Genomic DNA, 20,399 nt, shown 5'->3' with positions numbered 1-20,399 from the left:
TATCCTTTCCTCAGTGAATACATCATTTGGGTTGCTTCTACTTTTTTTGTCTATTATGAATAATGCTGCTATGAATATTTGTGTGCAGATTTTTCTGTGAACATATTTTTTTTTCAGTTCTCTTAGATATATACCTAGGAGTGGAAATTCTGAGTCTTTGAGTTTAACTTTTTGAGTAATTACTAAACTGTTTTTCAAAGCAGCTGCACCATTTTACATTCCCACCAGCAGTGTTGAGGGCTTTAATTTTGCCACATCTGTGTCAACATTTGTTGTTTATGTTTTTGATGATAGTCATCCTAGTATATGTGAAGTGGTGTCTCATTGTGATTTCTATTGACTCATAATTGACAAATCCATCAACAGCTTTAAAATCATACATTTTGGTATTTGTATGGAAGGTTTTCCTTCCCAGTTCTACTCCCAGATTGATAAGGTTCCTTAGTGTTCACTCTTCATAGGAGATGAGGCTTGGAAGTTATTTGTGCTATATACATGCAGGTCTTTGCAGATAATTTGTAGTCACAGAGGAAGTATCTTGGTGATGGTTGGAATGCTGGTAGATTTCCATCTTTCCTTCCTCCCTCCTTCCCTTCCTTCCTTTCCCAAATATGTTTGACATTTAAGAATATCTCTTACTCTCACCATAAAAAGGAATAGAAGAACATAATGAAGAAATATCTAGTAGTTGTCTTAGATTGGTTTCTTAGAATCAGAGTCTGAGATAGGGCTTCTTGTACAAGTGACTTCCTGAGAGGGTATTCACAGGAAAAACCTGTAAGGGAGCGTGAAAAGCAAGATAGGATGGGGGAAAAAGCTAGGCAAAAATATGGTTTCTGAAATGTGTCAGATTGTCCCACCAGTGGCAAAGGAGGAGGTGGTCTGGGCTGTGATACCCTTGCTTCAGTTAGTCATTTCCTATGGGCGGTCCCCCAGGAGGGGGATATCTGATATCCTAAGCGACTCTGCGGGGCCTATGGACTTTCCCATCGGCCAAGGAAAGTCCTAGGGAGGAGGAGGGCTGGTGAAGACAGGACCCAGTAGCATCTGTGGCAGCTTGGAGATGAGAACCTCAGAGAAGTAAAGGGGACTCGCATGGAACACCAACAACGTTTGCCACGGTACCTGTTTGGGGTTCATTAATTGATCGGTGTATTTTTATTTTGTACAGCTCTCAAACTTCTTCTCCTTCATGTTGGAAAACTATACAAATGTGCCGGAGAAAGAGCCAGGTAAGTAGAAAGTCTAGTCTTTTGAAAAGCAGTCATTAAATATTGAATTGTTTCATCAAGGAATGTCAACTCTTGAAAATGGGAGAACACTAAGAAATTAAAAAGATATTGTCTATGTGACACCAAACAACTGGTAAAATCAGTTCAACTGGCTTTTTCCATCCCTGATTGGTGTCAACTAAATTGACCATTTAGTTTTTTTATTAAAAAAAAAAAGAATTAGATTTCATTCTACATTAGTATGTTGAGTATCTTCTCTGAACCACAACCTAAAGATGTACAATAGTAACTTAGTAAAGATCTTATTTTTTATCCACAGAACTTTTGTGCTGAGAGATCAAAATATCTTGAATATTTCATGAAACAGATCTGAGGGGGTATGGAAGATTAAACACAGTGGGCACCATCATATTTCTGTTTTCTCCATAGCTAGCTAGCTATCTGTCAGTCTGTCTATCTATTTATCTGTCATTTATTTAGTCCTTCTGGAATGATGACTAAATAAATCATTTCAGATATAGACAATATAAGTGTGATTCAAAATGATTTTAAAATTATAGTTATTCACAAGTCATGTATTCCTCTTGCAAATTAATCTGCCTATTGTTATTGTCAAGGTAGACACTTGACTTAGAAACCTATTCTTTAATTTGGACCAGCCATTTTTTGCTCTAGTTAACAATGTGTATGACATCTAAGAGCATCTTTTAATCTATCGGGCGCCCTTCAAAGTGGCAAAAGAATGGTGTTTTAATGGTACGCTCTGAGCTAAGTACATATGTGTGAAACTAATTGAAGCATTTAATGATCTGTGGAAGGTTTCTGAATGGTAGAATAGCCAAACTGGAGGAGTGGGGAGTGGGTGGAAGTGGGCATTTTGCCATTTTTTTTTTCTTTTAGATAATTACAATTTGAAGACAGTTTTTTGTGCTTCATGTTCTTTGGCAAAAACATTTCTGAGAGGAAATATAATAATGATGAAATGAAATAGCCCTCTTCTGCTAATGACCTAATATTTTAATCTGGACTATGCATCAGAATCACTTAATGGAGATTCGTAACTACAGATGGCTGGGTTCCAGCCCAAAGATATTTACTCAGGCTCTGTATTTTTTAAAATGTGCTTTTAAAAAAATTCTGTAAGTGATTTAAAAATATTTTTAAAATTTTATCAGAGAAGGAGACAGCAGTTTATAATCTTATATAAACTTATCTGGAAGAAAAGCATACACATTACAGAAAAGTACACAAATGATAAATATATAATTTAATAAATTTTCTCAGAGTAAACTCAGCCTTGTAACATGCCCCCAGAGCAAGAAGTATAACATCATCATAACCACAGAAACCACCTCCCGTCTTCCTATACTCACCACCCAGTCTCTGCACCCCGTCACTACTTTTCTGCCTCCTAGGTTAGTTTTGCTTGTTTTTGAACTTCTCTGTATAAATGAAAGCGTATAGTTTTGCTTCTTTTACTCGACTTTGTATTTGTGAGAGTCATCCATCTGGTCATTCTTATTGCTGAATAATAATTAGTTTTATGAATATACCAAAATTGATCCATTCTACTGTTTATAGACATTTGAGTTTTCAGTTTTGATAATTTAAATGGTACTACTATGCACATTCTTGTACCTGTCCTTTTTAGTGAACACATGTATTATTTTCTTTTGCTGTATATTCGTTTTCAGTTATCTATTGCTGTATAACAACCAGCCCCCCCCGCCCCCCAAAATTTAGTGCTTAAAAACAACAGCCATTTTTTTTGCTTGTGATTCTGTTGGTTTGAACAGGGCTCAGTGGGGATGGCTTGTGTGTTGTCTGTGATCAGCTGGGCTTACTCAGCATAGCTGGGTTGGGGAGGGAGGTCCAAATGGTTTTATTCACACGTGTGGAAGTTTGATGTTAGCTATGAACTTGGATATCTCACTTTTCCTCATGTAGCCTCTGCCCAACAGTATTTCCTGGACTTATTTACATGGCCTCTGGATCCCAAGAGGGCAAAGGGAGAAGCAGCAAGCCTCTTTGGGCCTCTGCTCACACAAAATCAGTTCTGCCATATCCTTTTAGTTAAAACAAGCCACAGGACTAGGTGCAGATTCAAAGGGGTTAGGAAAGATCCATCTCTTGAAGGAGCAGTAGCAGCAGCATTCAGATGGTAAAGCGTCTGCCTACAGCATTGTAGACCTGGGTTCAATCCCTGGGTCGGGAAGATCCTCTGGAGAAGGAAATGGCAACCCACTCCAGTACCCTTGCCTGGAAAATCCCATGGACGTGTGGTAGACCACAGTCCATGGGGTCGCAAAGAGTTGGACACAACTGAGCGACTCCACTTTCACTTTCACTTATTTATAAAGATGTACCACAACCCAGGAAAGGAGATTTGCAGTTACAGGGCATACATATGTTCAGCCTTATTTGGTACTGATAAACAGTTTTACAAAATTGTTGTTACAAGTTATACTGCCAATAGTGTAGGAGAGTTCTAGTAGTTCAGTGTCTTCATCAACACTTGAAGTTATCAGTCCTTTTCATGTTAGCCATTCTGGTGGGTATGTAGTGATACCACATTTCTGCTTTAATTGGCATTTCCCTGGTGAGCAGAGAAGTTGCTCACCTGTTTGAATGTTTAACAGTCATGTGGACATCTGGTTTTGTCAAAATGCCTGTTCAGGTCTTTTACTCATTTTTCTTTTGGATTATCTGCCTTTTTCTTACCAATTTGTAGGAGTTCTATAAGTATTCTGAATATGAGACTGTGAATCTTTGTTAGATAAATTTATTGCAAATATTGATCCCCATCTAGGACTTTTATCCATCCCCTTAGTCTTTAAGTGGTATCTTCTGATGAGTAGACATTCTTGATTTTAATGTAGAACAGTTTTTTTCTTTTATGGTTAATGTTTTCTGTATCCTGCTTAAGAAACCTTTGCCTGATATGAGTGTGTGTGTGTATGCTCATTTGTGTAAAAATACAGAAGAAACCTACAGGATAAATCAGAAATGAAAGGCAATATTTACCTACAGGGAATGAGGGAATGGAGGGATGAGTGGGAGCAGGGAAGAAAGAACAGGTAGAATGGGGATTAGGTAGGAGGGATGAGAGAAAAGTGACATTTCTCTGAGAATACCTTTTTTGTAGTTCTGATTCTTAGAACCATAGTAATATTTCACATCCCTAAAAAAATAATTAAAAACAGGAAGAAAGAGAGAATGTGATTCCCAAATAGAATACACACTGTGACAAGTGAACTTAATTGTATTCAGTTCAGTTCAGTCGCTCAGTCGTGTCCGACTCTTTGCGACCCCATGAACTGCAGCACGCCGGGCCTCCCTGTCCATCACCAACTCCCGGAGTTTACCCAAACTCATGTCCATTGAGTTGGTGATGCCATCCAGCCATCTCATCCTCTATCGTCCCCTTCTATCATCTGAAGGAGGTGGGGAAGAAACAAAATAACCAAAGTGACATCATTGAAAAATAGTGTTTTAACCATAAAATGCCTTGATGAGGTTTCGTTTTTATTTATCCTGAGTGGGGTTTACTGAGCTTCTGTTATATCGAAGTTGATATTTTTGTCAGGTTTAGGAAATTTTCATCCATTAATTATTTAAAATATTTTTCTTTTCAAGTCTAAATATCTTTCTTCTTTTTAATTTAATTTTATTTTTAAACTTTACATAATTGTATTAGTTTTGCCAAATATCAAAATGAATCCTAAATATCTTTCTTTGTGACTCCTGGTTTTAACTTAGAAGGCCCTAAAATATTTCAAATGTGGATGACTATGCCTATTTTTCTAGTTTTTTATGATTTGAATTTAAAAATGTTAACATTTCATAAATTTTGAATTTTTGACAAACTAACAAGGAAATTTTGATGCCTAGTAGTTGAGAATAATTAAAAAACACAACTGCAAAGCAAATGTCCAAGTAGTTTACCTAATTTTTCCTACATTTATTTCATAATGTATCTTTTCATTGTAATTTGTAGTGACTCTTTTATAATGTTCAATATATTCATTTAAAAATGTGTAATAGGATATATTTCTGGGTTGTCTGTTATCTTATACATCTCTCTGTTATATAGTCCATGAATCATACTGATTTAGTTATTATATATATCAGAAAAAGAGATTTACATATTATTGCTATATGTTAATTTCACTTAAAAATTTTTTTCCAGCTTTATTAAAATATAATTAACACATAATCTTACATACATTTAAGGTGTAAAGTATGATGATTTAATATATGTATATATTGCAAAATGATTACCACAGTGTTAGTTATTTAATGATACATGCATCAAAGACAGTTATAATTTTGTGTGTGTGGTGAGAACTTTTAAAATACACTCTCTTGGCACTTTTTAATATGGAGTAGAATATTGTTAACTAGAGTCACCATGCTGTACATTACTGTAGGTTGCTTTCTGTTAGCCCTTTTTTGTGGGAATGTCCCAAATGTACCTAGGCCTGTTTGGCGGAAGTGCTGTGACCCTTAAGCAGGATATATTTAGGGACCACAAGGTCACTTTAACATTTCCAGATACGAGGGCCAGATTAATGGTTTTGACTTTGAGCCACCGAGTACCCTGAGATATTCTAAGTGTTCCAGAGGTGAGAGGTGATCTGCATGTCCTACTGCTTGCTCAAAACTAATCCATAGGACTTGATGGGGAGACTCTACACATCCATTCCCCAGGTTGCTTTTTCGCATTAGCCTCCTCTCACAGGTAGAAAGCCTATATATATTAATAGCAGTGGTTTTAACAGAGGCTGGTGGAAGTGGGGAGTAGGATGGAGTGAGTGAAAGTGTTATTTTGACTTCTCTTTCTACTTCCCAGATCAATCAAAATGTCCTATCAAGCCAGGTATTTTATATTTTTTGTTGCTGTCATAAGATATTTTCCCCACTATCTCAACCTAATGATTGTTCAGTTCAGTTCAGTCACTCAGTCGTGTCCAACTCTTTGCGACCCCATGAATCGCAGCACGCCAGGCCTCCCTGTCCATCACCAACTCCCAGAGTTCACTCAGACTCACGTCCATTGAGTCAGTGATGCCATCCAGCCATCTCATCCTCTGTCATCCCCTTCTCCTCCTGCTCCCAATCCCTCCCAACATCAGAGTCTTTTCCAATGAGTCAACTCTTCGCATGAGGTGGTCCAAGTACTGGAGTTTCAGCTTTAGCATCATTCCTTCCAAAGAAATCCCAGGGCTTATCTCCTTCAAAATGTACTGGTTGGATCTCCTTGCAGTCCAAGCAACTCGCTAGTCTCCAACACCACAGTTCAAAAGCATCAATTCTTCAGTGCTCAGCTTTCTTCACATTCCAACTCTCACATCCATACATGACCACAGGAAAAACCATAGCCTTGACTAGATGGACCTTTGTTAGCAAAGTAATGTCTCTGCTTTTGAATATGCTATCTAGGTTGGTCACAACTTTCCTTCCAAGGAGTAAGCGTCTTTAAATTTCATGGCTGCAATCACCATCTGCAGTGATTTTGGAGCCCAAAAAATAAAGTCTGACACTGTTTCCACTGTTGCCCCATCTATTTCCCATGAAGTGATGGGACTGGATTAGTATTTAATAAAGCTTTTGGTTTCTGTTTATTTTATACTGTGTTACTATTTACAGTAACATTAAATAATAATTTTTATTATTACTGATATTTACTAAATACCATGTGCCATGTCTTCAAGTGCTTCAGATATTTCATTTAGTTTTCATGACAAACCAGTGGAATTAATATTATTATCATCCGTCTTTATAATACTAAGTCTTACAAAGGTAGTCTCACAAAGTTACTCATCTTATCAGTGGTGGAGCTGTGGTTCAAACCAGTGAGATTAACCTCTGTACTATTTTAATTCTCCTATCAATTCTGGAAGTTTTTCAGTTGATTTCCTTGAGTTTAGATATTTCAATATCTAAAGTAAGTTTATTTTTGTATCTTTCTTTCCAGTAGTCACTGCTCTTATTTTTGCTTCATGGTTTATTGTATTTGCTGGAGATAGCAGAACAGTGTTAAAATGAAACAGTGAAAGTGGGCATTTAAAAAATACATATTAAGGAGGTAGCCTTCCATTCCTAGTTGTTTGAGTTTTTTTAAAAAATCAAGAACAGGTGTTGAATTTTAAAAAATGTCATTTTGACATCTATTTAACTTACTGTATGGACACTCAAGGTTTTAATCCAGATTCATAATTCAGAAATGAAGTAACTATAAACATGGTTCAGTTGGTGATTTTCTTTTTCCAGCAATGTCTGGAGCTTGTTTTCAAAGTGACATGTGGGTGGTAGAGGCAGAAATTGTGTTGTTTTTTTTTTTTTTAATTATGGGCTTTAGATTTTTCCCTGTCCAGATTTTGAGTCTGTACTGGGTAAAAGAAAAGATTGTGTGTAGGGGGTATTTGTGAGGTATTTTCTTTAGAACAACTTGTAAAGGCATAATTCTATTGTAATTCAGGATTTTATTATATTTAATTACTGTAGATTCATGTTGATAGAATTGTAAACCAAATAGGTAAGGATTAATTCTAATTATATGTTTTGCAAATATTCTTATGTTGCTGGCATTCATTAGATTATTATTACTTGTTACAATAGTTACAGCCCAGAAGGATAGTACGTAAATTAGAAATGTTAAACTTTTTGATTGTTTTCATATATTGACCCACATTAGCTACCCATATTTGGAAGAGAATCTATTTTATTCTTTTTTATGTGGATAAAAAACAGCAGAAGGATTATGACTTGATGTTTACTGATACTTTATATTGAGCAGTTTTGATTAAGAATAGGTTTAGGGAAATGGTGCTTTTTCATGTATTTATCACTGAACTTAAAAGAAGTGAGAATCGTCAGATGCATGAAAGGAAGGACCAAATTGTATTTCTTTTAAAGAAGAAAAACAATATTTTTACTATGGTCTTAAATAACATGACTGAGTTTTAATAACCAGAACTGATGGCATTGACATGATGTGTCACTTAGCTGATGAGAAAGGGAAATTTGACAGAACACTGGTGAAGGCAGTGATCGGGAAAAGAGAGTCACTTCTTGTTTATACCTCACCAGTTGGGATTACTCAGTTAGTTAGTTTTAAAATGATATAGTGAAACTACAGGGTTGTTTTTGGTTTTGTTTGTTTGTTGTGTTTTCCCAAGAAGAGCTTAATTTTTCAGTATGTAGAGTTAAGAGGAAAGGGTTTTTTTGTTTGTTTTTTTAGTAAACTGCAATTCTAAGAAAGACTACCAAGTAGAAATGATCATTAAGATAGGTAGAATATTTTGGCTTTTCTGCCTACAAAAGGAACCTGAGATAAAATTTATGAAGCTTCTCTGCATTTCTAGTTTTCAAACATAAAATGAAATAGTAATTTTTTTCAAATTTCAAACCGTATCCAAATGAGAAAAATAGCCTCTGCTGTATCTCAGTGAAGACAGACATTGTTACTCCTAAATTTAATTTCTTATAAAGCATCATCAACTGTCCCCCCAAAATATTGGGGTACTCAATAATTTAGAAAGCATTTTAAAATTACCAAATATAATGACTGTAGAAGGAAATTTCATTTAGTTTTTAATTGTAATCTCTCATTCTAACTGAATTATGAAAAGCGGTGTTTTCTGTCTATATCTGCTGACATTGTACCTTCCAAGCCTATAGAGAGCTTCTGATTAATGAGCTTAGTAGCAATTCAGTGTTAATGAATTGAAGAGTATGTTATCATCCTCCATGTCACTTATCTGTCACCACAATAATACTGTGTATTAAACAACCACAATAACTCAGTAGCCTGTAATAAACATTTCTTTCTGCTCACAAGTCTACAGATTAGTTGAGCACTTCTACAGATCTCGGCAGACTTGATTTGGGAGTTTTTCAGGTCTTGGCTGGAGTTCACTCATGTGTTTGCAGGTCTGCTGGCTGGTGGCTGATCTAGGTGTCCTTGGCTAGGATGACTCAGTTCTGTTCTGCATGATCTTGGAGCTTTCAGTAGACTGGCTTTGTGGGAGTGGCATGCTTTCATGGAAGCATACAAGGCGCCCTGAGGCCTTGGTTTAGAACTGATACATAACATTTCCACCACATTCTTCAATCGAACTCAAGTCACAAACCCAACCCAGCTTCAAGGACTGGAGAAAGAGGCTCTGAATGAGGGTGGCTGCAGAATCTTATTTAAAAAGGGCATGACCAGAGGTTGGAATAGAGAATGGGGGATACTTTTGCAATCAGTCTGCCATATCCCTTTTCATCTTTCTCCACCTGAATTGGCCAGATTTCTCTTCTTGTTTCATAGGCAGTCTAGCAAGAAAGAGATCCTGGGTTTCAGCACCTACTGAAATGAGCAGTGCAGGTAATCTGTTACACAGAAATTTCTCTGCCAGAGAGAGGCCCTTTGGGAATTTCTGCCTGTGTTTGGTCATGTAACTTTATCTACTTTGTTACCAAGAAGAAAGAAAAATCATGTCAGAAAATTTATTTTTATGTGATGAGAGAAACAAATCAGTTACAGCTAAGTAAAATTTGAAGTATTTAACAGGAAAAAATTGAATGTTGCCATTTAATTTTCTGTGGATCCTGAAAAGTTACAGATGTTTGAATCAAATACAATGCATCTTCAGCCTCATTTGTAAAACTCTAAGATATTAGAGTGCGCAAAAAAAAAAAAAAAAAAGGTAGACTGGAGCTGTGCTGTGCTCAGTCACTCACTCGTGTCCAACTCTTTGCTGTCCCATGGTCTTCAGCCTGGCAGACTCCTCTGTCCATGAGATTTGGTCGGCAAGAATACTGGAGTGGGTTGCTTGCCGTTTCCTTCTCCAGGGGATGTACCCAGACCAGGGATAGAACCTGAGTCTTCTGCGTTGGCAGACAGATTCTTTACCACTGAGCCACTTGGAAAGCCCTTCAGAGCATCAAAATACCTTGATTGATCAGTTTTCTCTGTGCGCCATCCTCTCCTCCTCACTAATGAACTCACTGCTTTGGTAAAATGTCCACCCAGGAAGGAATAATGATGATTCATGTGAATATACCTACTGATCTCAGAACAAGTCATTCCTCATGGTTATGTGTGGGATATCTTGGTATGTGTAACATTTAACACAGTGCTTTACATGGGCTAGATATTCAAGAAGGTATCAATTGTATTTTAAGTATGGGAATGTTGATCCCCCCCCCCCTTTCCTGTCTTTCCATTTCCAGGATTAGTAACTCGCCTTTTTGGTAGCAGCATCCAGGACAAGGATAGACAAGACTATTTGGGGTTGATAGAAATCCCAGACTCCTACTGTGGTCCTCGGCTGCAATTTCCTCTCACTTTTACGGACATTGATTTACTTATTGAGGCCTTCAAGCAACAACAGGCAAGTGGAAGCAGATACTGTCCTTATTCTTGTACATAACATGTGTTCAATAACTATCTATTGAATGAATGAAAACACTACAGCAGAAATGCATTCCCTTGGGGAAAAAACTTCACATAAAGTGAGCGCTACCCTCTGCTTTGTTTAACCATTTAAATAGAAGTTTCTTAAGGTGCACAAAAACCTCCTTTCTGTCTATAGGCTCACAGTATTTCCTTGTTCTTTTTCTGAGATGTAATTCACATACTATAAAATTCACCATTTTAAAGTGTATGATTCAGTGCTTTTTAGTATACTCACAAGATAGTGCAACAATCACTAATATCAAATTCCAGAACATTTTCTTTGCCTCCCAAAGAAGTGCCACACCCATTACCATTCCCTCCTCCTCCACTCCAGGCAATCACTGTTCTACTTTCTATGGATTTTTCTATTCAGAACGTTTCATACAAATGGAATTATATAATATGTTTCCTTTTGTATGTGGCTGCTTTCCCTTCGCATAATGTTTTTAAGGTTCATTCATGGCATAGTATGTTTCAGTACTCCTTTGTTTTAATGTCTGGCTAATATTCTGTATTTTTTTTTTTTTTTTGATAAATGATGCTTATCAAGTTGAGGAAGTTTCCTTCTATTCCTAGTCTTCTGAGTGGCTTTATCATGAAAAGGTGTTGGAATTTGTCAAATGCTTTTTCTGCATCAGTGGAGATTATTGTGTGTTTTTTTCCCCCTTCATTCTAGTAATGCTGTGTATTACACTGATTAGTTTTCTTATGTTGAACCGCCCTTATATTCCTGGAATAAATCCCACAGTCATTGTATGTAATTCTTTAAAAATTCTGTTGGATTTGGTTTGCTAGTGTTTTGTTGAGGATTTTTACATTTTATTCGTAAGGGATATTGGTTTGTATTTTCTTTTCCGGTGGTGTCTTTATCTGGTTTTGATATCAAGATAATACTGGCCTCATGGAATGAGTCAGGAATTGCTTCCTACTCTTCTGTATTTTAGAAGAGTTTGAGAAGGATTGGTGTTACTTCTTTAAATGTTTTGTAGAGTTCACCAGTGAAGCTCTTGGGTCTTGCACTTTATGATTACTGATTCAATCTCTGCTTGTTCTAGATGTGTTCAGATTTTGTATTTCTTCTTGAGTAAGTCTTGATAATTTGTGTGTTTCCAGGAATTTGTCCCTTTCATCTTTTTAAGTTATCTAATTTGTTAGTATGCAATTGTTCATAATATTCTCTTGTAATTCTTTTTATTTCTTTTAGGTCAGTGGTAATGTCCCCATTTTCATTTCTGATTATAGTTATTTGCTTTTTCTCTCTTTTTTCTTGGCCAGTCTAGGTAAAATTTTCTCAACTTTGTAGCTCTTTTCAAAGATCCAACTTTTGGTTTTGTTGATTGTCTCTTTTATTTTTTGGTTCTCTATTTAATTATCTGCACTCTAGTTCTTCTGCTGGCTTTCAGTTTAATTTGCTCTTCTTTTTCTAGCTCCTTAAGCATTAAGTTAGGCTTTCATTTGAGATTTTTCTTTGTTTTTGTAGGCATTTACAGCCATACATTTCTTGCTAAGCATTGTTTTCACTGTATCCCATAAATTTTGGTATGTTATGTTTTCATTTTTGTTGATCTCAAAGTATTTTCTCATTTCCCTTGTGATTTCTTCTTTAACCCATCAGTTGTTCAAAAGTACGTTGTTTAATTTCCACATATTTGTGAATTTTCCAGTTTTCCTTCTGTTACTGATTTCTAGTTTCATTCCATTGTGGTCAGAGAAGATACTCTGTGTGATTTCAGTTTTTTAGAATGTAATGAGGCTTATTTTGTGGCCTAACATCTGGTCTGTCCTGGAGAATGTTCCATGAGCCCTTGTAAAGATGTGTAGTCTGCTGTTGTTGGGTGGAGTATTCTGTAGATGTCTGTTAGGTATAGTTGTATGAGGGGTATCTGAAGTTTCTTTTCTTTTTTAGTTTTATTTATTATTACTTTTATTAATATTTTTATTTTTTTGGCCATACCATGCAACATGTAGGATCTTAGTTCCCTGTCCAGTGATTGAACCTGTGCCCCTGAAGTAGAAGTGTGGAGTCTTAACCATTGGACCACCAGGGAAATCCCCTGAAATTTCTTTTCTTTTAGCCTGTACTCACTTAATGTTTTGATAAGGATTTCCTTGAACACCAAGAGCCATTAAGAAAGAAAGAAAGAGAGAGAAAGGCCAGAGGAAGGAAGGAGGAAAGGGGAAAAGAAAGAAGGGAAGGACGAAAAATCTCATCTCTGCAGACTGGCTCTGTGTTGGTATACTACTCCTTTACCACTTGGCTTGACTGTTTACAAATCTGTCATCGCCTTTGCTTTCTACTTAGTGTGTTAGTTGCTCAGTTGTGTCTCTTTGTGACCCCATGGACTGTACCTCTGTCCATGGAATTCTCCAGGCAAGAGTACTGGAGTGGGTAGGCAGCCATTCTCTTCTCCAGAGGATCTTCTTGACCCAGGGATTGAACCTGGGACTCCTGCGTTGCAGGCAGATTCTTTACCGTCTGAGCCACCAGGTGATTGACTGAACCATATTTAAGTTGTCTCTTTCTTGATTCAGCATTTCCTTGGTTGCTGTGAGCTTTGACTATTTTCCAGAGTTCTGATGAATTTGGATCTGACTGGTTTGTTTGTTCGATCTGTTTTTTTGGCTTGATTTTTCAGTGTTTCTGCAGAGGGATGGGATCTTGGAACTACCTGCTCCATTATTTTCTGACATCACCCCGAAACCATCACTTTGACCTTAAGGGCATACCCTAGGAGTAAGAGTGAGTGAAAAGTACTGGCTCTGTAGGGTCTGAAGCAAAATTTTCAATCATCTAATTCCTAAAATTGAGATCATCCTGGACAGCTAATGCTCCTAGCCACCTGCCAAAAGAAAATATAAATCCTTTCTGTAAGAAAATAAGCTTCAAGTTATTTCTTCAAGTTTTCATATACAATATCCAGAACTTAATACAAGTGTTAACCAAGCATAGGAAGATGCAAGATTCACGAAAGAAAACTTAGGTGAACCACAAGCAGTGCAAACAAACCTATAGAGTTTTTAGATAATGGCATTATCAGACTCAGACTTTAAAGTAAGTACGCTTAATATGCTCAAGGATGTAAAAGATAAGACCAGAATCCAAGGAGCTCTGAAAAGATAGACAGTTTTGATTTTATAAAAATGAAAAGATTGTGTTGTTAAGGAAAGACGAAAAGATTCAACATAGTGTACAGTGTGTTCCTATTTGTTAAACAAAATTAATAAGCATTATATATATATATATATATTGGTTTTTTAAAATTAAGATAAAAGTCACATAACATAAAATTGATTTTTTAAACCAATTTAAATGAAGTGTATGATTCATTGGTTTTTAGTATATTCCCGGTGTTGTACAACCATCACCATTGTCTAATTCCAGAACATTTTTATCATCCTCAAAACAAAGCCTGGTACCCATTAAGCAGTTACTTCCCATTTCTCCCTTCTCCCTAGCCCCTGTCAACTACCAGTTTACCTTCTGTCTCTACAGATTTGCCTAATCTGGACATTTATATAAATGGAATCATATGTAGCCTTTTGTGCCTGGTGGCTTCTCCTTGGCATAATGTTTTCAAGGTTCAGTCATACTGTAGCATGTATCAGTACCTCATTCCTATTTTTGGTTGAATAATATTCCTTTGTGTGAATATACCACATGTTATTTAAGGAATTATGTGCTTATATATATGTTTACATATTCATATGTAGTTATATTGATTTTTATAGGCTGGCAAGTACATAGAATATTTTTTGGAAAGATACTCCAAACAGTGGCTGTTTTGTGGGATAGGGAAAGGGGACTGATGTCTGGCAAAGAAGGAGAATTGCTTTTCATTGTTATGCTTCTTTTTGCTATTTAAATTTGTATTTCAACTTTACAAAGAACTTTTCTTTTTCTGTTTAAAAACTAGTTGCTTTTCTTTTTGGCCATGCTGCACAGCTTGCGAGCTCTTAGTTCCCTAACGAGAGCTTGAACCCACACCCTCAGCAGTGAAAGCATGGAGTCCTAACCACTGGGAAGCCAGGGAATTCCCTAGTTACTTTTTAAAAAAGAAAATCCTTTAAAAGTACTATTTTCCTCTCTAAGTGCCTTAAAAAGAATGTGAATATTTTATTTGAGTTGCCATTTAATCTGAATATATTTATAAGCATATAAACCAACATGAGTTAACTCTTTTGAGTAGTATTTAATATTGCAATTGTAAACACAATTAAAATGCTATTGAAAGAGAAGTACACTGGCTCTGTAGGGACTAATATAACCAACGTGATTTTAGACAATTGAAAAAGGACCCAGAAAAACTATTTTCATAATAGGAATTTTCTGTTGTTGCAATATATCCTCAATGAATATTTGTTAATTTAACTTAAAACAGCTGCCCTTTCAGGCAGCAATTACTCTTATTAATGCTACAAATGGTCCAAAAAGTCTACAGTGGCAAGCTAAGGTAACACTGAAGCCAGTTTTAGGAATCAGTAAATTAAATAAATGCCAGTTCATATATTAGTAAATCATTTTATCAAAGTGTTTTGCCTGTTCCTTTAAAATGTGGCTAAAGGAAAGGTTACATTCAAGATTTGACTCACCCTATCAAGTTGAATAGATTTAAAATGCTTTTGTGGGGGGAATCCTTATCAATCCATTAGGTGTGGGGAGACAGGAAATAGGGCTTGCTCCCTACTAATCAACATCCAGGGTCCCTTCTCTTTCTTCCTAATTCTCACGTTGCTTCAAATCCTGCTTCCTGTTGTTGTTGTTGTTGTTGTTTTAATTATTTAATCATGAAAATTCTCCAAACTTAAATATTTTTGATTAGAAAATAATTTCATTATTTTAATTGGAAATGGAAACTTCAGGACACCATGAGATAGGATTGTTCCAAAGGGTTCCATCTGTCCTAAATCTGATACCCAAAGCATTGTTGTTGTTATTTAGTCCCTAAGTTGTGTCCAGCTGTTTGTGACCCCATAGACTGTAGCCTGCCAGGCTCCTCTGTCCATGGGATTCTCCAGGCAAGAGTACTAGAGTGGGTTGCCATGCCCTCCTCCAGGGGATCTTTCCACCCCAGGAATCAAACCCCGCATCTCCTGCTTGGCAGGCAGATTCTTTACCACTGAGCCATCTAGGAAGCTCACCTAAAGCATTATCTGAACAGTATGTAGATAACAACCTCTCTTAGCCTCCAATAATCTAAACCAGTCAGTGCTGTCCAATAGAAATATAATGTGATCCACATACATATTTAAAATCTTCTAGTAGTCAATATTAGGCTTCCCTCATAGCTCAGTAGGTAAAGAATCTGACTGCAATGCAGGAGACCCAGGTTCGATTCCTGGGTCGGGAAGATCCCCTGGAGAAGGAAATGGCAACCCACTCCAGTATTCTTGCCTGGAGAATCCCATGGACAGAGGAGCCTGGCGGGCTACAGTCCATGGGGTTGCAAGTCAGACACAACTTAGCAACTAAACCATCAGTAGTCAATATTATAAAAGTGAAAAGAAAAAAGTGAGATTAATTTTAATAATGTGTTTTATGTATTCCAACATGTAAAATTACCATTTTAATATGTAATCGTATTAAAAGTTTTTAATGAGATATTTTACTTTTTTTTCATACTAAATCTTTAAAATCCAGTGTGTATTTTGTGCTTATATTATGTCTCAGTTTTGACTAGCCCCATTTCAAGTGGTCAATAGCCCCATGTGACCAGTTTCTACTGCATTGGACAATACAGGTACAAACATTTCTGACCATAAAGTGGTATTCAGTTCAGTTCAGTCACTCAGTCGTGTCCGACTCTTTGCGACCCCATGAATCGCAGCATGCCAGGCCTTCCTGTCCATCACCAACTCCCGGAGTTCACTCAGACTCACATCCATTGAGTCAGTGATGCCATCCAGCCATCTCATCCTCTGGTGTCTCCTTCTACTCCTGCCCCCAATCCCTCCCAGCATCAGAATCTTTTCCAATGAGTCAGTTCTTTGCATCAGATGGCCAAAGTATTGGAGTTTCAGCTTTAGCATCAGTCCTTCCAAAGAACACCCAGGACTGATCTCCTTTAGGATGGACTGGTTGGATCTCCTTGCAGTCCAAGGGACTCTCAAGAGTCTTCTCCAACACCACAGTTCAAAGGCATCAATTCTTCGGCGCTCAGCTTTCTTCACAGTCCAATTCTCACATCCATATGTGACCACTGGAGAAACCTAAGTTTGTATCAGCTACATCATTTTTTGGATTATGTATTTGGAATATTTTATAATTAAAAAAGAGAATGATAAACCAAAAAGCCTGGAGGAGAAAACCCAGTAAATCTGTCCAAAACAATGCTTTCATCAACACTGTAACTGGAGGAGACCAAGGAATGAATAGTCATCACAGGAGATAATCGGAATTGTTTACTTGACTTTGCAGTACGTTTTACACTTAGACTTGTGTATAAATGTGCTTGCTGGCTTGTACCCTCACATCTGTGTACGAAATACTGAGCCACAGCAGGGACACCTGGCTCAGGAGTCCCTTGAGGCTTGTCTGGCTGCCTTGTGAGGTCTCCTAACCCAGCACCCCCACCTAGCTTCCAGCCTGGGGGCAGGAAGTCGCACAGAAATGCAAAGAAGCTCCTCTTGTCCAATCTTTCTCTCCCTCTTTTTCTTTCTCCTTCTCTCTTCCTGCCTTTCCTTTTATTCTTTATGTTTTTGCCTGCTAATTTCTTAGGCCAGGGGAGTCTCCTTTTTTCCCTGTTTCCTCTCTTGGGTTCTAAGGACCAAGAATCATCAGAAATGTTTTGTGAATGGGTGATGTTAATTAAGAACATGAGACTATAGACATGCTAGGAACCATTCGTTCATTCAACTTACAAATCTCTGCTGTTGCTGCTGCTGCTAAGTCGTTTCAGTCGTGTCCGACTCTGTGCGACCCCATAGACGGCAGCGCACCAGGCTCCCCGTCCCTGGGATTCTCCAGGCAAGAACACTGGAGTGGGTTGCCATTTCCTTCTCCAATGCAGGAAAGTGAAAAGTGAAAGTGAAGTTGCTCAGTCATGTCTGACTCCTAGCAACCCCATGGACTGCAGCCTACCAGGCTTCTCCATCCATGGGATTTTCCAGGCAAGAGTACTTGAGTGGGTTGCCATTGCCTTCTCCGTACAAATCTCTAGTGAGGGCTTATTATGTGCCAGATACTGTGCCAGGATAATACATTGCTTTCTATGCACTCATGCCTTTCTTCCTAGTTCATTATGTCTATTTCTTCTTCACCCTCACAGATACTTCATGCTTATTATGTCTTAGAGGTGCTGTTTGAAACCAAGAAAGTCCTGCAGCAAATGCCGAATTTCACTCATACAAACACATCTCCATCCAAAGAGATAACAATCTGTGGTAAGTTCAGAGCCCAGTTGCCAGATTAATATTTAGGAGCCTCTTGGTTCTACATCATTAGCCTAACTTGAAAACTGTGTAAATTGGACTATATTGAGGGAAAAGTGTTAATATAGAGTTATCTATCATGATACTACTGTTCCCCATCTTGTCTTTGTTTTGCATACCAGCTGGCAGGAATTAATTATGTGAGAAATTAAAGAACTCTTAGCTTTTTATAAAGGCAGGCAGCATTTTAATACAGAAAACTACCCATGGGTGGAATAAGCATTCTTTGCTCTCCATCTAGCTATCATTGTCTTTGTTCCATGTTGCTTTTTCTAGATGGGCCTCTGCATGCCACTTCTGCTGGGAAGGGAAAAGCCCAAGGCAGGGTGGAGATTAAACTCTTCTCTTCCCTCGGCTGCTGTTTGAGATTTTTCAGCTGGTATCTGCAGCTTTTAGAAGAGTGAGAATGTCCCAGAAATCTTTTCCTTGTTCTTCTAAATAACAAGAGCTGAGATTTTGTTATCATATAGGCCAGCCTGGCAGGATATTGCTTCAGGAAGCAGTACACATTGAAATTCAACACAGTTGGTGCTCAGCATGCTTGCAACTGTCTGAGAATGGAGTGTGTGGAAGGAACAGCAATTCTCTTAACTTCTAATTAAGCCTTTAGGTTACAACACAGTGATTGTTATTTTCCAAATCACTTATTAGCCCATGTTTCTTTTACTCTGGCAGGTAGAATGGATTTGACAATCTAATTCAACCATTTCCATTTCTAGCATCTGATAGTGGTGACAGAGACTTGATGTAGCAGTATATGCTCCATGTCATGCCCGGACTCAGGCTTTTGATGAGTCCTTAATGGTTCAGTTTCAACCTGATCAGGCTACCACATCTCTGCCTACCAGATGATGCATCTCAGCAGGGGGAACTTTTATTCAAGGCCTCATTGGCTTTTACTTTCCATGCAGATAAAGAATTTGGAGTTATGAGGCTTAGGAAGCCAGGCCAGCCAATGAAGCCTGTGGAGCCAGGGCAAGATTTGCTCTCAAAGTGTAATATAATAAGCCAAACAGAGACTGTGATCTGCTCCTGTATGTTTCTAGTACACCTCCAGTTGCCATTGGAGACTTGTCTTTGCATAAAAGAATTTAGAAGAAGACATGAATTAATTAGAGGGCATGTAAGTTCTAGAATCACAAAGTGTAAGGACTGAATGGTTCTTACAGAGGTCAGCTGATCTATCCCTTGTTCTTATGGATAAAATTGAGGCCCAGAAATGGTATTGCCTTCCATGCATTTCTATGTAATAACTTGTCCTCTTCTCTCCACCCCAGCTCACTCAGCTGGTTAGTGGCAGAGTCAGAATTTCAGATCTTTTGCATCCCAGGTTAGAGCCAGTCCCATATCTGCTATCCCAGTCCCATTATGCACTGCTCTGACTGGTGTTTCATTTTCCATCACAAGACAGGGATTAGGGAATGGATTGATTGGACAGTTGCATTTTTTAAAAGATACATCTTGGGCATTTATTAATATTTCCAGACTTTTCCCACATAGCACCATTGGTAGAAGGAAAATCCAGGCTCATACATTTCCATAGCATAGGAAATTTCATTAAATTGTCTTTAATAGCCCGATTGAACCTAGAAAGATTTGGCCATCATTTAAAATCGGGGCCACATTTTCAAAACCATCCTCTGTTTAAGACAGTATTAGGAAAGGGAGAGAAATTATGATGAACCTTTACCATTATTTTAATTTCCAGCTGCAGTTTTTTTACATGCACATCTAAACATGCTCATGGTTCTTAATGTGCATGAAATATAGGTGTTTTAGTCTACATTTATATTATAAAAGTTAACCATGTATGTACTTATATTTTTATATGCAGTGAAAATATCTTTCTGTGGCTTTTACATGATATATCGAGTGTTATCTTTTGCTGTCCAACTAGAAGTTGGTTATATCTTTGTAACCTCAACTCTTAATATGCTGAAACCAATTCATTTATTAGCTTGCTAGCTACAACACTTCTGACTACCCAAAGCTTTGAAAGACAAGTCATCCTGAAGAGAATTAGGAAAACAAAATAATTAAAAATATATATTTAACTAATAAGTAAAGTTCTTCCATTTTTATTTCCTTAGATTTGGAGTGAGAGCAATGAGATTTAAGTATGAAGTAGTATTAATACGCTCTTAATATTCTTGTTGTTGTTCAGTCGCTAAGTCATGTCCTACTCTTTGTGACCCCATGGACTACAGCACGTCAGGCTTCCCTGTTCCTCACTATCTCCCAGAAACCTGAGATACTGGGGATCCTTGGGATCTGCCTTGAACTAAGAACCA

General features: G+C 37.4%; 1 protein-coding gene across 8 annotated transcripts in view; it reads left to right on the top strand.

Annotated features, from left to right (window-relative positions):
* The window catches only part of PPEF1 (protein phosphatase with EF-hand domain 1), a 157,087-nt gene that overhangs the window by 69,676 nt on the left and 67,012 nt on the right, over window positions 1-20,399 (top strand). For 4 of the 8 annotated variants that reach the window (XM_061408023.1, XM_061408025.1, XM_061408024.1 and 1 more), the window contains 3 exons: window positions 1,172-1,232; window positions 10,455-10,615; window positions 17,946-18,060. In XM_061408023.1, coding sequence (XP_061264007.1) covers window positions 1,172-1,232; window positions 10,455-10,615; window positions 17,946-18,060 — 337 coding nt within the window. The remainder of the gene's footprint in view (window positions 1-1,171; window positions 1,233-10,454; window positions 10,616-17,945; window positions 18,061-20,399) is intronic. The other 4 variants (XM_061408027.1, XM_061408028.1, XM_061408029.1 and 1 more) reach the window with 1 other exon arrangement.

This window comes from Bos javanicus, chromosome X (assembly GCF_032452875.1).
Source record: "Bos javanicus breed banteng chromosome X, ARS-OSU_banteng_1.0, whole genome shotgun sequence".
NCBI classification, from domain to species: domain Eukaryota; kingdom Metazoa; phylum Chordata; class Mammalia; order Artiodactyla; family Bovidae; genus Bos; species Bos javanicus.
This window is presented reverse-complemented; position numbering and strand designations above follow the sequence as displayed.